The 16,231-nt window shown below is 44.3% G+C and overlaps 2 protein-coding genes across 8 annotated transcripts; both read left to right on the top strand.

The window, feature by feature from the left end:
* The first annotated feature begins 1,001 nt into the window (after positions 1 to 1,001).
* Positions 1,002 to 11,468, top strand: dnajb5 (DnaJ heat shock protein family (Hsp40) member B5). Of its 7 annotated transcripts, XM_018668572.2 has the most exons (6): positions 1,021 to 1,460; positions 1,750 to 2,107; positions 2,544 to 2,751; positions 2,846 to 3,148; positions 3,941 to 4,605; positions 9,325 to 11,468. In XM_018668572.2, exons 4-6 carry the CDS (start codon positions 2,938 to 2,940, stop codon positions 9,556 to 9,558), a joined length of 1,110 nt encoding a protein of 369 aa, XP_018524088.1. In that variant the 5' UTR covers positions 1,021 to 1,460; positions 1,750 to 2,107; positions 2,544 to 2,751; positions 2,846 to 2,937; the 3' UTR covers positions 9,559 to 11,468. The 7 variants fall into 7 exon arrangements, with proteins under 7 accessions (XP_018524095.1, XP_018524094.1, XP_018524088.1 ...); XM_018668578.2 differs by lacking the exon at positions 2,544 to 2,751 and having other exon boundaries at positions 1,003 to 1,460; positions 2,936 to 3,148; XM_018668576.2 differs by lacking the exon at positions 1,750 to 2,107.
* Positions 11,469 to 12,630: 1,162 nt separating this feature from the next.
* On the top strand, positions 12,631 to 16,226 carry akr1a1a (aldo-keto reductase family 1, member A1a (aldehyde reductase)). The gene is made up of 9 exons (XM_018668582.2): positions 12,631 to 12,749; positions 13,393 to 13,490; positions 13,582 to 13,701; positions 14,206 to 14,357; positions 14,506 to 14,701; positions 14,806 to 14,855; positions 14,951 to 15,100; positions 15,234 to 15,393; positions 15,559 to 16,226. The coding sequence occupies exons 2-9, from the start codon at positions 13,410 to 13,412 to the stop codon at positions 15,622 to 15,624; spliced, it is 975 nt and encodes a 324-aa protein (XP_018524098.1). The 5' UTR covers positions 12,631 to 12,749; positions 13,393 to 13,409; the 3' UTR covers positions 15,625 to 16,226.
* Positions 16,227 to 16,231: the final 5 nt, after the last annotated feature.

The following is a 16,231-nucleotide window of genomic DNA, read 5'->3' as shown; positions in this document are numbered from 1 at the left end:
GTCTTTACCCCCCCCCCCCCCCCCCCCCCCTCTCTCTCCCTCCCTCCCTCTCTCTCGCATTGACCCAGCAAAGCAGCTGGGTCAATGCCTCTCCCCACTGAGTGTACCTTCCTGTGCACTTAACAGTAAAAGTCATCAATAATGACTCAGACCTCCACTGGTGCTAATATATGTGATTTTTTAGAAAGATGGGTGGGCTGCTTGTTGACTGAAATCAGTGGTGAAGTCAGGGAGGAATGTTTGGCCTTCAGGATGTACTGTGTGTCTTCTCAGTCTGTTGCAAGAGCCAAATCTCCCCCACAGTGACGGACAGTTTTTTTTTTTTTTTTTTTAAGTTAATGTTGGTTTATCTCAGGATTGTGGGACTGATGAGTCTGGGGTTGGGATTACTGTTGAAAGTATAGGTAGGCTTAAGTGTATTAAAGTCAAATTAGGGGTAAAACAAGACATTACCACTCCAGCCTTATATGTGAACTGCTTCTCAGTATTTTAACATGCACTATTAAAGGACAATATCAGCTGGTATAGTAAAGGCCTGATGGTGGATCCTTTACTGCCTAATCTTGAGGTTTCTATGTTAAAATCTAGGTTCCAGCAGAGGTTCCCACACATATCCTGGGTTAGTTGGGATGTTTAGGGTGACTTGTTTCAACTTCCAGAGAGCAAACTGGTTAATGTTGAAGGTTGAATCTTAAGGTTTAGAGTAGATTTTAAGTACTAAGGTGTTTAACAGAATCCCCAGGTTTGATCTTTGGTTACTGTTGGGATTTTACTCCAGGTGAGGTCTGGTGTTAAGGGCAGGGTGGAACATTTAAAGGAGAACTGTGCACCTTTACAGTTAAAGGAAAGGGTTAAAGCTGGGCTTTATTTTAGGTTTAGTGTTGGGAAAGTAGGAGTCTGAATAAATCTGCAGTTTTTACAAAGATAGAAGATCAAAATGCGTGTGTGCATGGAGTCAACACATGACTCAGCTGTGTTTATACCAACTCAACCCAGGCACGACTACACCATCACGCGCGCACACACACGCATACAGTTTTTTTTTTTTTTTTATCAGGTGATTGCTATTCTGTCAGCTATCAGGACTCCCTCTATCTCTCTGTCTCTCTCTCTCTCTCCAAATATGACTATGTTTCCCTTCACTGTGGACCCCCGCACCTCTGACATGCCTGCTCAGACTGCTGCAGGAGGAGAGACTTAAAAACAAAAGCCCACTGGTCTAATTCAAATTCTTCAGCCAGTACTTAACCCCTAAATGTAACTCTGAGTCTGAGTGTGTTTGTGAACAGACCTTGAACAAAGAGTTCTGCTTCTGGCTGTCAGGGAGAGGGAGAAGGAGAGAGGGAGAAGGAGAGGGAGAGGGAGGGCTGGGTTTGCTCTCTCTCCAGACTGCAAACGGATTTTTGAGACACAGACAGGACCAAGCAGGATCGGACGCAAACAAGGCAGCAGCAGGCTCGGTGAGGAAATCTTTTCTTTTTTTTTGTCCATGCATTTTTAAGTGAAAACTGCCAATTGGTGCAGATTTGACAGCGTGGGGTAGATCACGATCATGGGTGTGTGTGTGTGTGTGTGTGTGTGTGTGTGTGTTTTGGGGGGGGGGGGGGGGGGGGTGTTAGACTTTAAATTCCTCCACCACCACGAGGGAGAATTGTTTATATCCTCAAATAAGTTAAGTGAGGATGTTTTTAAACACAATGACTGTTAATGACAATCACTAACTTTTTTTTTTTTTTTTTTTTTTTGGAGCTTTGTTTATTCTCCACATTTTTTGTCGCCTGTGATTGCAGTACCGACCAGCGTTAAAATCCCAGTTGCGGTGGTGTGACGGGTGTGTGTAGGTTTATGGCTGACTGAGATGGGCAGTTGTCCGAGGTTTTCCAGGGAAACGTCAGATGCGCTCGCGCTGTTTGGTCACCGGTTATTTCAGAGCCTGTGATCCCCTCCCGGCGGCGTCCTGACGTCAGTTTATAAGGACCCCTCAGCGGTGCCGGGGCGGCAGGCAGATAACGAGGGCTGGAGGAGGGAAAGAGACATAGAGAAAGAGAGAGAGAGAGAGAGAGAGAGAAGCCGGACCATGCTGATCTGATATTCTCCGAGCATTCTGGTAGGATTGACTTTATTTCATCCGCCTTTCCTTTCTTTTCCTCGTCGTCCTTTTATTTCGCGTTAATGTGATAAACATCACAGGTTTAACAGTCGGTTTATCCCACTGGTTGGTGTAAATTAGGAATATAAATTCTAGCTATAAAATGTGTGGCTTTAAGATTTTGCCCCCCCACCCCCGTGATAGCGAACCGGTGTCTCTTTGTCTGTAGCAGCATATAAGCATCATGTTATAATGTTAGAGATGTAACCAGGCCTTTCTATTCGCTGCCATGGTCAAACAGAGGCTCTCTGTGTCCTGTTCAGAAGCACCGCAGTGTCTCAGCCAGAGGGTTTCCTCTCGTCTGACAGGCTGTGTGTCTCTGCCCAGCAGAGGTGGAGGCAGATCTGTCAGTATGATCAGTGCTGATAAGTGCATGTGAAATGAATTGTTCCAGGTGTCGTCTATACCTGCCAGGCTGATCTGACAGGGAGAAGCCCTTTGATAAAGCAGATGAAGGGGATTCCTCTGCTCTGTACCTGACTCTACATCAGCACGGCAACCACATCCCCATAGCAACAGGCACTATGTGTCCACATCTCCAATTGTCACTAAACAGACTTCACAGTAAAGCCCCTGAAGAGCACACTCTGCACCTTTGCCAGGTCATTTATAGTTTTTTGCTCTGGGCAGCATCCGCCTCAGAGGAGTAATTATAAAGACCCTAACAGTTACTACCCCTCTGTCTGTCTCCCCTAGTGACGGACCACGGCCAAAGCTGAATAGAGTGTGTGTGGTGGTGGTGGTGGTGGGGGAGTCCCAGTCTTGAGAGTGTATGCGTGTCCGCAGCTATGGGGAAGGACTACTACAAGACCCTTGGCATCCCCAAGGGCTCCAACGAGGAGGAGATCAAGAAGGCGTACCGCCGCATGGCGCTGCGCTTCCACCCCGACAAGAACAAGGATGCCAACGCCGAGGAGAAGTTCAAGGAGATCGCAGAGGCCTACGAGGTCCTCAGCGACCCCAAGAAAAGGGTCGTCTATGATCAGCTAGGAGAGGAAGGTGAGGAGGAGGAGGGGGAGGGGGGCGAGGGTGTCTGGGTTTGATGTTATCTGTCTGTCTGTGTCTGTGTAGGATCACTGTCAGAGAGCGCAGGCAGAGCAGGCCTGAGCTCTCTGTCAGTGAGGCCTGGTTAAACAGGCGTTATGATGGATTAAGTAGTTATTGAAATAGCTCAGGAACAGACTCAGCACATCTAATATGACAGTGGAGGACTTAGGTGGACTTCAGTCACTGAAGTAATAATGCTGTGTCTCCTCCGTGTCTTCATGTTTGTGTACGTGCAGGAACTTGTATGAGATTGGCTATTGTTATCTTTAATGTCAACAACTCTTACCAGCTCTAATACCTTACAGTCTACCTCAGTGTGTAACTGTGTGTGTGTGTGTTAGCTGACAGACAGATGGCTTAAGATCATTATGTGGTTGAGATATGAATAGCAGCGACTGCTGTAGTTTGCATTTGTGGGTGTTTTGTGCTTGTGTCTCTATTGAAAAGGTGTGTGTTAGTATGTGTATTTGTGTGTTGGATGGAGTGACCTGGTATTTCATGAGTTGCTCCACCACCAGAGCTTTTGGAAGATTGGTGATGCTGTGGGATTTTTCCCGCCCACGCGGGCTCCACTCTTCTCTATGCTGTTACCCACACTCTCCGTCTTCTCTGAGCAAGGTCCTGCGTCTGGTATCTGAGTTCATGTTAATGTGTGTTTTCAGCAGGTGGGTGTTTTGAGTGTGTGTGTGTGTGTGTGCATGCGAGGTCTCACGTTAATCTCTCTCTCTTCCCTCTCTCTCTCAGGTTTGAAGACAGGAGGCAGCAGCTCCTCAGGCGCTCCTGGCAGCTCGACGTACCACTATACCTTCCACGGAGACCCCCACGCCACCTTCGCCTCCTTCTTCGGCGGGTCCAACCCCTTCGACATGTTCTTCGGCTCCAACCGCAGCCACAGCCGCTCCAACGGCTTCTCCTTCCACAACGACCACAGCAACGACGCAGAACAGGACGTGGACATGGACGAGGACGACCCCTTCGCTCATTTCGGGAGGCAGTTCGGCTTTCCGGGAGGGATGAACAACGGATTCCCCGGGGAGGGCCGCAGGAGGAGGGGTGGGGCGCCGTCGGAGCGCTTGGGGACCGGCCGAAAGCAGCAGGACCCCCCTGTGGTCCACGAGCTGAAGGTCTCGCTGGAAGAGATCTTCCATGGCTGCACCAAGCGCATGAAGATCACCCGCCGAAGGCTGAACCCAGACGGGCGGAGCATGAGGACGGAGGACAAGATCCTCAACATCGTCATCAAGAAGGGCTGGAAGGAGGGGACCAAGATCACCTTCCCAAAGGAGGGGGACGAGACCCCTGAGAACATTCCTGCCGACATAGCCTTTGTACTTAAAGACAAAGGTCACGTCCACTTCAAGAGAGACGGTTCCAATATAATTTATAACTGCAAGATCAGTCTAAAAGAGGTGCGTCTGCCCTTCTTCACCTAACCTCTCTCTCTCCTCTGTCTGCTTTTCTATCCACTTTCAGTCCTCTCTCTTTGTCGTGGTTTTGCATGTAGATGAGGAGCTAATGCTGCTGAGGTTGGGAGTTTGATTCCCAGTGGAGCAAGGCTTTAATGCATTCATGGAGCAGCAGAGTTTTGGATGAATATCCAAAAATGGCAATTTTTTTTGCTGATCCTCCTCATATCACTCTTGTCACTCAATATGGGCAAACAGTGGATGAGGTGAGGAGGTGTGACTGTAATTTAAGGGTAGGATTTAAGTCCTGGGTGGGTGGTCATATTAAACATATTGAGGAGAAGAGTGTGTATGTGTGCGTGTGTGTGTTGCTAAAGGGCAAGATCAGTGAGAGCAGACTCTCTGTCACTGCAGTGTGAGAGAAGCAGCAGGAATGTGGTGTCCCTGTGTGACCGGCACAGAGTCGTCGTCCTCACTTGTTCTGCACCGCTGCTGTATGAATACATATGCAGGCAGCCACACATAAAGCTACACACAGGCATAAACATGAATGCAAGCATGCACACTGTTGCATCCTTGTGCGTGTTTGCAAACACAACTCGGTTAAAGATGGATCATAGTGTGACAGTGGTGACAATCCAGGCTGCTATTACCATGACTGGCAGGACATTTAATTAGCCGCTCCTGCGAGGGCAATGGGTCCAACGTGTCTCTGCTCCGTCTGTGAATTACACAGGCCTTTAATGTTTCTAATAGACATGCCACTCACTGCCCCTGCTCTCCACATGGCCAACTCAACGGCAGGTGTTCTCAAAGAGCTGGAAATGTCAAGAGAGTTGTTTGTACTCAACTCGAGCCAATTCTAGACTGTTTTCCTCTCAAAAGCAGCACTGACTGTGGAAACAGCCTAGTTAATGAGAGCACATTAGAGTTTGGTTGAGTCACATTAAGCAGGAGATGTTACTTGATCAAACCTTCCACAGTGATTAGGTTTGCACTGCAGAGCTTCCACAGCTAAAAACCCTGTGCTCTCACAGCAGCCAGATAAGAGACTTAAGTCTGATGCAGCCAAAGACGGGATGCAGGAGGGTGGGAGGAGAGAAGATGTAGGGGTGAGGGTAGGGGAGTGGGGGTGTGTGGGGGGGAGTATCTGGGGAATATTAGGGAAGTGGGTCAGATGATTCTGTATCCAAAGCAAATAGGAGCTCATATTCCACTGCTCCACTCTGCTTCCCTGAAGACGCGATGCTAAATGCTGCAGTGAATACACAGCACCAGCTACATGCTGCACACCAGACAACCTGCCACATATAAAATGGCAATGTTATGCAATGCACCAGTAGATGATATAACCTAGCCAGCAAGACAATTAGCAAAAGGAACTCATTCAAAACTATAGAAACAGAAGTGGAAGAGTATCTTAAGCATAGTAGTTTTTTAAATTCATTTTTTAAAATATAAACAGATGAACAAACAACATACAAGACTGGTACAAATATTAAAGGAAGTTGTGACCTTAGTAACACAATGAAACAATGCACTACTCTTACACAATACCCCATTTTATGAGACATAGCAATAGATATGAGTCAAATCCATGCTCCTGGTTCCCAGTGCACAAATGTGACAATTGTCCATCAGGTTATATGTTTAGATCCAGATAATAATCAACTCCCAAAAGTTCTAATGTATAGTTATTTTGTCATGTTTGGACTGCTGTATGACTCCCCTGCTATTTGGTTGTTCAATTTTGTTTTCTGCCTGAGGTGTGCCCCGATAAACTGCTTCACTTAGCACCACTGAGCTCCTCTGGCCACTTTGTAAGCTCCTTGGAGACACTGCTAGAGGCGTCCTCCAGCCCTGCAGTGTCCTCACTATGACAGCAGTCAGACTCAGTTAGAGAGTTTAGTGTGACTTTGACACGTTGATTTCCCTCCCAAAACCAACCTATACCTGGATGTATAGGATGGCTCTCCCTGGCATTAATGATCTCTCTGCAGTGTGCTGGTGTAATCGGTGGCAGTGCATTTCTAGCTCCTGTCACAGCTGCTCTCAGCTCAGCAGCAAAAACCCACGTCCAAAGGCACGTAGGTGCTAACTGTAGCTGTTGAGCTCTAAAGGCTAAGTGGACAGCTTTTCACAGCTCCACCTCTATTAGCATTCAGAAAGGCAAATGTACTGTTTATTCACGATGGTGGAAGATGTTGAATCTGTTTAAGTATGGCAGCATGTGCATTTTGTAGCAGATAATGTATTTTAAATACAGCCATCAGTATTCAAGACAGGGTATGGACTGAATTCACAGTCTACAGTACAGTGAAGACACCTTTAGCTGGTACTTAATGCAAAATAGAAACATGATAGTTTATGTTGAGATATGGCCCCAGGGAATGAATGTAAGTCTAGATAGACAGGTAGATAATCCATAGTGTTCTTACAAATCTAGCAAAATCAAAGTGTGTGTGTGTTTGTGTCAGTCTCTAGAGCTATGTTGTCTGAGCTGTGGCTTATGCAATCAGTGGGTCCTCAGATCAGCTGGCAGTGTGTGGCGAGCGTCATGGCAACCTGTCTCTGTGTGTAAGACTTGTTTTAGTGAATGGAACTGTTCATAACTAGAGGATGAGCCACTAGTCTCCATCACAGTCATAGGCTAAATCACCCCATAACGTACGTGGAGGGTAAAGGGGGGATGATGTCATGGCCGGAAAACTCTGGAGCAGCTGCTCCACTCGACTGAACTTCAACTGTCCACATGTCCACCCTCCAGACGAGACAAGAAAATCCCCCCAACTATCTTAGTGCAACATTGCCCACGTAATGGCATGGACCGGGGTCTTAGAGGTTAAGCATATACGCATGCAAGAAAAATCACAGTAACATCATGAAGAGCTGTTTGCCTTGAGATGAATGGTGTTAAGAGTTGATATGTTTTGGAAAAAAGGGTGAATTCATCCATCAAAAAGCTTGCCTTTTCCTTCCCAAATAAAACATTTTCCCATTTTAACCAGCCTCCTTAGAAGTCTCTTGACTTCAGCTTCAACTCATAGTATCTGCACCTCTAATATGCTGTTATGTAATTTCTCCACCCACAAAAACTAGCAGCGTAGCACTAGGGATATCAGCGTCTCTCAGTTGGTCGGTCAGTTGGTTCACCACTACTGAAACATCTCAACAACCAATCAATAGAATTTAAAGATGAAGAAATGTGCTTTCATTCAAGTGGATGGTTAAAAATAAAAAGGCCTGCAATAAAATTGGACAAATACAGATCAGTACAGATGCTTTCCCAGTCGATGGATTGCCATGAAATTTGTACAGGTTCCAAAAGCTCCCCTGACTTTTGATCTAGTGCCATCATAAGGTCAAGAATTTAATTTGTCTACCACTTGGTTTATGACCAAATACGTATAAAACTTGAGACATTTTCACCAGCCTCAGCTATAGCCTACCTTGTGTTTACTGCTAATTAGCAAATGTTAGCGTGTTAGTATACTAAAATATGCTGGCTAACAATGTATTTACCTCTTTACCTGCTAAGCTTGTTAGCATTGTCACAATGACATTAGCATTCAACTCAGTTCAGTGGCTGTCCTTTTATTATTTAAGTACTTTATGGTTAATTTTTGCATTAAGAGCAAGAGGGGAGATTATATGTAAAAAAAAAAAAAAAGAAAAAAAAAAAAGACCAGAAGCCAGATTCAAAACCAGGGACATCAAAACCACATATTTGTTGTCCCTAACCCTGACCCTGACGACCATGACTCCCCACCATCCTCCTTTATAACACCTACTTTTAACGTCCCTTTTATGTCTCCTTTATCCCTTACTTTCTTGACCTAAACCCTTTCACTCCTTGGGAATTATAGCTCTCCATCTTTCCTATTCCACACCCTCATGGTATTTATTTGCTGACCTTATTTTGCCATAAGTAAACCATTTTGTAACAGTTGCTTAGAGATGCATTATATAAGAAAAGTTTTTTATTCATCAGGATGTTCATTCACAGAGTTGTGGATTTAAATAGTTCTTTCTATTCAGCGCAAATCTGGTGAGTGATGCTCACTGGAAAGCCTGTGAAGTCGTGATAACCACAGGTCTCCATGTTTAGTTTAGCGCTCTCTACGCTCTGACTGGATTCATCAGCCGTTGTGATAAGGAGGTGAGGTTTACTGTGTGTGTGTGTGTGTTTGTGTGTGTGTTCTCTCTCCTCGTCCTGCCAGCCCATCTGACAAGCCCTCCAACTATTTACGAGCTCAGCCGATTCCTGCCTCACTTCATTAGCCCCGGCTATGAGATGGTTGCTAAAATTAGTCCCCTGTGCAATGTGTGGCCCCCTCCAATACTGACACACTTACACACACACTTACACACTCCTCCCCCACCTAAATACACACACACACATAAAGACTGGAAAACTTCTCCACTGCCAAGTCATGTTTTCCTAATGTTCCTGTTCCAAATGCTGATCTGTGGACCCCACAGAGCTGTAGTTGATATTAAAACGATTTGTCAGGAAGGCCTACTTTCTGTCTCTTTCTCTCTCACACATAACCGCACACACATGATGAATACACACAGAAAACACGATGACGTACCGAGGGATGATAAAGTAACGTTTTTAGTTCACGGAAACATTAAGTCATCGGGACATTCATGGCTTTGGCATTTCATTCCTATTAAACATGTTAACCCTCTCATTCTCCTCTTCCCCCTCCTCTCCAGGCGTTGTGTGGCTGTACGGTTAGCATTCCCACGCTGGAAAACCGCGTCATCTCTCTCCCCTGTCACGACATCATCAAGCCAGGGACAGTGAAGCGGCTCAGAGGGGAAGGCCTGCCTTTCCCGAAGAACCCGTCGCAGCGTGGTGACCTCATCGTGGAGTTTTTGGTCCGTTTCCCCGACAGGATCCCCCCTCAGTCCAGAGAGATCATCAGACAACACCTCCCCCAGTCATAGGAGGACTCGCCTCCAGCCCCTCCACCACCACACACCCCAAACTAAACCCAGAAAAATGACCCTTTATGCCCCTTCATCCTCTCTTCCCTTATATTTTGACCCTTATTGTAGTTAACCTTCCTGTGTCTTGTGTTAAAAACAGACGCTGTGCTTTGTAGGGACTTCACAGTGGGAGGGTGGAGGAAGAGTGCCAACACAAATGGCAGTATCAGGATGTAATTACTTGTGTTTGTTTTTGTCTTTTGGCCCAAGCACACACACACACATAAGCGCCTGAGCAGTGGAGCGCGGTGCTGAGGAGGGGCTCGGGACAATCAAGGCTTTTGCCGGAACTTCTTTTTCTTAACTCTGTTTTTTACGGATTTATCAGTGGTTTTATATGCTGTCCACTTCTCTGATCCTCGTCTTTTTGTGATAGGATGAAAGCGTGAGATATTTTTTAAAAAGACACATTTTTTTCCAGGGTTTTCTTTTCCAAAGGAGGTTTCAAATAGGATTATTTATTTTTACCTTGAGTGTACCAGCAGCTTCGGTGTGTTGAGCGCAAAAACCCCAGTTTTACACGTAACTCTCCCACTGCCGCCTGCGTTTTTCATGCTTCCAGTCTAATAAAGCATTGTGCTTGAAGTCTGTAGGCCGTTTACTGTTTAGTATGATCTGTCTCCCCCATAATCAACTGTATTCTGTGCCACGACGCACTTAAAGTCTCGCATTACTTCAAACAATACTAGCATATCTCAGCTGCATTGGAAAATCTGAGAATGACAATCACATACTGTAACAGGTGATACAATCTGCACATTATATGGGTGCTTTCCCTTCTGAGCTGTGCTCAAAAGCCTGGCTCGATATCTGAGGAACATTTAGGTGCCTTAGCCCGGTGTCATACCACATATGTGAACACACACACACATGCACACACACAGGTCACACTGTAATATACATATATATTGTATATGTATATATACAACCAGCCATGTTAAGTGCACAACAGACGAAGCCCTATGCTGTGTTAGACGTGACCATTGGGGGCTGGTGATCTTGAAAAAAGCAGTAAGTAAGCAATGTAAAAATCAATCACAATAAGGTACTGTATGTAAGCAAAGACAGGTTTTTAGCCAGAGATTTGATACGAAACTGACTAATTTTGCCAATACATCCCTGTAAAGTGCCGTACAAGTACAGGCTAAATTTCCCAGAGAGATGGAAGCATGAAGTTAGTCTGAAGTAAATAGTTGATCATTCCTCTGGGAAACCCAGCTGTGTTGTGTATATTCTGCTTTCTCTCTTGTGCCATCTGAAGGCCATGTCTTGGTGCTACTGTGAGCATTGCCAAAAATAGACCACCTTGGTGTCTACTTTTTGGTTTCATGGAGTTCTCAGTTTGTGATTTGATGACTGCTTCTGTCCTCTGTACCATCTGTACATCGAACTTTACGTCTGTTTTTCTTTATCCAAGTAGAAAACCCTGTTTAGGAAACAGGTTTTGTAATATTGCAGCAGCTGTTCTTCGTCTCAGCTGCAGGGGGCTCTGAAAACTCTCTTCAGCTCTTCCTACTGTAGTTTACAGCAATGATAAGATGTATGTATGTGGATGGTTTATGCAGACAGCCCTAGTAAGTCATATATATCATGTCTATGGGAAAATGTGTGAATGCAACATGTTGAAAAATGCACTTTTTATGTCGTAAGAGATACTGAGAATACTATGAGATGATGGAAGAGACTTGAATGACATTGTCTGAGTGTGTGTGAGTGTCCTGCCTCTCGGAGCCTCAGAGGACACCGGACTGTGGCTACAACCAGAATGCACATGTGCTGCTGCTGAAAGACTCACTGCTTATGTGCATTTGACAATATTTATGATCCTTTCAAAAATGGAAAAAATAAAACCAAATGTGTGAAGTTAACAGCTTGTGTCATTTGTCTTTCAAGAGTGAAACTATATTAACATGCACATGCACAACATGTAACATGAGAAAGCTGATTATTCATATCATATATGGATGATTGTAACAGTATCCAGGATTCTGATCACCTACATGCAGATGTGTGTGTGTTGATTCCTCAACATCTCAGCGACTGTACCTCAACAGCTGAGGATGAACAATGACTGCCTTTGTTTTTTGGCTGTTTTAACTCTCCTGCAATCACCACTCTACTGGATTTAACTTATCCATCTGATCACTGGTAATGGAAAAAAAAACAGGTCAATAATACCATTGACTGTATGTTCTGAATTACTGAAGTCAGATTTTCCCTGACTTCATCAACCTGCTGACATTCATCTCTGTTGAGCATCATTATGTCATTTACAATCACTTTTTTTTTTTTTTTTTTTGCTAAACTGGCTAAATACCATGAAACTTGAGTCAACAGCACACTGGCACACATTAAGAATAATTAGAAACCTGGTGTCTCTGTATCCTGGTTTTCTATCAGGGTACTCCCCAACTCTCCTAAGTATATTTGTTCAATTATTATAAGTAAGTTCAATTTTGAGCAATTTACTGCATTACATCTCACAATTGTAGTTACTTTTGAGATAAAGAGTTAACACAAGAGACATGATACACCTTTACTGCCCTGCAAATGTATCCCTTGTGGCCCTTAAAATGAGCCCAGGCCTGGTAATTTAACCACCTCCACGACCAGTTACAACAGTTAAATGCGGCTCACATGTTAAAATAACTTTTGTATTTTTACATTGTTGTATGGTACTATTACTCAATTAAGGCATCTGAGCAGGTCTTTCACCGCTGTTACAGAAATGGGTGTATGTGATGCTGAGGAATCAGGACACACCTACATGCAGATGATCAGAAAAGTAGATAATGTTATGATCATGTAAACAAGGTTATGAATTACCAGGTTTCTCATGTCTCATGTAAATATCCCAAATAAGGTCACGACCACAATAAGACTCAAAATTGCGATACTAATGTTCATGTAAACATACAAACTGAGAAACAAAAAATGAGCTGAGAAATCATGTTTGGCATCCTGTGTGATAAAACATTGGTGATGTGTATTTAACTGTGTGCTATTTTGGTGACTACAGTGGAGTTTGGACATTTTTCATCAGTGTAGGTTACAGATAAACGAATGAAGACAGACTTTGACCCCAGCCTGTTAAAAATCACAGCATGCACAGCAGCTGATCAATGGTTTATCTACCAGAGCGACCCCAGGTAGGAAACGCAAAGTCTTGACTGAGAAATAAAAAGACTTTTATTTTCTTGAGTTTTAATCTGTACGCCATTTACCGACTCTATTAGCGCATTAGTCAATTACACAATCTGTTGTGCAGCCGGGAAAGTGAGGGCAGGTGATGTGCATTAAGAGACTCTGATCATGTGAAACAACTGCAAAGTATGTGTGTGTGTGTGTATGTGTGTGTGCGTATCACGTGGTATGGATATAGCAGACAATTAGTGAACCATGGGAAGGCTTTCAGAGATGTGCTGCAGTAACACCACACTGTGACTAATGCCATATAGCTGCATCAGCTATTTCTGGCTATTAGGCTGGGTTCGCAGAGAGTTTATATTTCCACTGAAACATCCCTTTCAACTAAGAGTGAAGGGAAAAAAAACTAATATTAATAAAAAGCAGGTCACTGAATGTTATTTTTTGTTGCCTACATGTATGATGGATATGGCTTTTTTTGACACGTAGAGTCTATGAGCACATGAGCCCCGCTGTAGTGCAGGAGTTAATGAATTCAGATGTGAGTGATAATCAGTAACAGAGTATTAGGACTTAGTCATGATGACTGGACAGCCACAGAGTCCATTTCCATACTCTCCTCTGTCGCTGCCTTTCCTCCGTCAGGACCTCAGAGCTGGAACATGAGCACCTTTGTGACTTTATCAACGGGGCAGAAGATGCCCATGGTCGGACTCGGCACATGGAAGAGCGCTCCAGGACAGGTGCAACTTTAAACACTTCAGACAGGCTTTGTTTGTTGACATTATTAAATCATAAAGAAAGTGTACAGACTGTGTCTGCGTTGTTTCTCAGGTGAAGCAGGCAGTGCTGGCAGCTTTGGACTGCGGGTACAGACACATTGACTGCGCCGCTGCTTACAGCAATGAACAGGAGGTGGGAGCAGCTCTGGCTCTGAGGGTCGGACCTGGGAAGGTGAGAAACTCTGGTTATATAGATTTTGACAGTTCCTGCTTGACAATGGCATCAGCAGGGTCAAACAGACGTCCCATTTCCTCAGTTGTTTCAGAGCTTTCAACCATATCACTTCATCAGTAGACGGACCAGTTGTCAAGCAGCCGCAGAGATATAAATCTGTCATTATCTATCATTTTTAAAACTCCTCATCTATGTTATCTTTCAAGTTGTTAATTTTTAACACTGAAAATAGCAGATGACAAAATTAACACATGGTCCATTTACTTACTTGTTCCAGAGATTGAGATTATCTGCAACATAATTTAGATGTTTAATGTTGACAGTCACATGAGGGTCAGGGTTAGACTTTCCGAAGTCCATAGAGATGCAGGAAATAGTTGGATGACAAATGACCTGATTTCTACCAGTATTAATCAAACAGACCATCTAAGTGTTTTTCCTGAATTCTTCTAATAGTCAGTGGTTTATATATTCCTGCATCCATTATACTCTTCACTTCAGGCTCTGCGTCGTGAGGAGGTGTTTGTGACCTCCAAACTGTGGAACACCAAACATGACCCAGAGGATGTTGAAGAAGCGTGCAGGACCAGTCTAGCCCACCTGGGTCTCTCCTACCTAGACCTTTACCTCATGCACTGGCCCATGGCATTTCAGTGAGCAGCTTCACACACACACACACACACACACACACAATAAGTTGATTTTGTCTCCCCCTGGTTGTCACTGTGTGGCCCAGGATCAGTGTGAAGGTGAAGTTACAAACACAGTCCCCCATCTTGTGTGTGTGTGTTTATGCTTTAGGCGGGGGAAGGAGCTGATGCCTCGACGGGAAGATGGAAGCATTTGCTACTCTGACACACACTACAGACTCACTTGGACGGCCATGGAGAGTCTGGTGGATAAAGGTTTGGTCAAAGCTATAGGACTGTCCAACTTCAACGCCAGGCAGATTGACGACATCATCAGCATAGCCAGACACAAACCTGTGATCAACCAGGTACAATGAGACTTTCTCATAGGCCAAAATAAATACAGTTTTGACAACAGTGAATGTGTTATTCAGAAACATGCTCAGAAAAACTGTGTATCATTGTGCCACAGGTGGAATGCCATCCTTATTTGTCTCAAGCAGATCTCCTGTCACACTGTCGGTCAGTGCAATTCAACATGTCAGCAAAATGGTAATCCTTTATCTCAGAAGAAAATAATGTTCCTGTTGTGCTTTGTGCTCATTCCTCTGCCTCAGGTCAGTGGCAGTTTGTGTAACGGCCTACAGTCCTCTGGGCAGTGGGGACAGACCCTGGGCCTCTCCCGATGAACCAAGTCTGTTGGAGGATCCTCGACTGGGAGCCATCGCCAAAAGATACCAGAAAACACCTGCCCATGTCGTACTCAGGTAAGGCAGAGCATCTTCTTAACCACAAACCAAAGGTCTGTGACACCTTTCATAGCATCCTCAATTCTGTTTTAACACTGGATTACTTCTATGTGTACATAAATGAAAACCGTCCATCCCGTGACATCCGCAGGTGGCACGTTCAGAGAGGTGTAGTATGCATCCCTAAAAGCGTGACAGCCTCCAGGATCCAGCAGAACCTGCAGGTGTTTGACTTTTCCCTGTCAGAGGACGACATGAAGCTGATCGAATCCTTCGACCGCAATGAGCGCTTCATCGTCCCGACAGTCGAGGTGAGTCGCTGATCTTACGATACCTCTCAAAATTTCACAACCACTTGCTCATGTTTGTCTTTAACAACCAGACATTGTCACTCGTAGTTATTGAGTGTTGTAAATACAAACTGTCATGTGTAACTATAGTGAAAGCATAACTAATTTTTTCATTTCCTTCCACAGCGGGATGGTAAGAGAGTGTGGAGAGATGCAGAACATCCTCATTTCCCCTTCCACGACCCATACTGAGTCTACCCACACAGAAATACAATGTTATGACTTTAAATGATTGTTGTCACGTACACTGATGAAACCAAATTTTTAAATTAATTCAGATATGAAAATATTTTTGATTCTCTTTGAGATGAATGATAATATAGAAGTGACATAACTCTGCTTAAAACATGCTGAGATTGCTGTGAGGGAAAAAAAAAAAAAAAAAATCTTCCCACTGGATTAAGTTCTTTCTGGTCAGCAACAGAACAGCCTCTCTACCTGGTTGTGACAGCTTTGCTCACATGGCACCTGCATGTTTCACAAAGAAAAGACTCAAGAATGTTTAATCACTGCCATCAACAAACACTTCTAAACACAGCTAATCCATGATGAATTATCTTTGAAAGACTTTTTCAGTGCCAAGTGGCATAATAATGCAATCCACATGGGCTGTCCCCATAGCCTAGACATACCATACAATTATAATGTTCTAATGAACTAAGTGTGATTCCAGCTACAACACTGTCACATGTCATTTCTATCCATCTCCATGTTTCCTGTGTCCCTACTGTCATGTGATCAAATAAAAAAGGCAAGAGATTATCTTTGTATCAATAAAGAATTTTTAAAACACACACTG

This window comes from Lates calcarifer, linkage group LG13, assembly GCF_001640805.2.
Source record: "Lates calcarifer isolate ASB-BC8 linkage group LG13, TLL_Latcal_v3, whole genome shotgun sequence".
Classification (NCBI taxonomy): domain Eukaryota; kingdom Metazoa; phylum Chordata; class Actinopteri; family Centropomidae; genus Lates; species Lates calcarifer.
This window is presented reverse-complemented; position numbering and strand designations above follow the sequence as displayed.

Bases quoted from the DNA above. Each gene is read 5' to 3' on its own strand.
- dnajb5 (XM_018668579.2), top strand. From the start codon at position 2,938: ATGGGGAAGGACTACTACAAGACCCTTGGCATCCCCAAGGGCTCCAAC. The intron at 3,149-3,940 runs GTGAGGAGGAGG...TCTCTCTCTCAG, and splicing joins TGATCAGCTAGGAGAGGAAG to GTTTGAAGACAGGAGGCAGC. The intron at 4,606-9,324 runs GTGCGTCTGCCC...CCTCCTCTCCAG, and splicing joins GCAAGATCAGTCTAAAAGAG to GCGTTGTGTGGCTGTACGGT.
- akr1a1a (XM_018668582.2), top strand. From the start codon at position 13,410: ATGAGCACCTTTGTGACTTTATCAACGGGGCAGAAGATGCCCATGGTC. The intron at 13,702-14,205 runs GTGAGAAACTCT...TCTTCACTTCAG, and splicing joins TGAGGGTCGGACCTGGGAAG to GCTCTGCGTCGTGAGGAGGT. The intron at 14,856-14,950 runs GTCAGTGCAATT...CCTCTGCCTCAG, and splicing joins GATCTCCTGTCACACTGTCG to GTCAGTGGCAGTTTGTGTAA.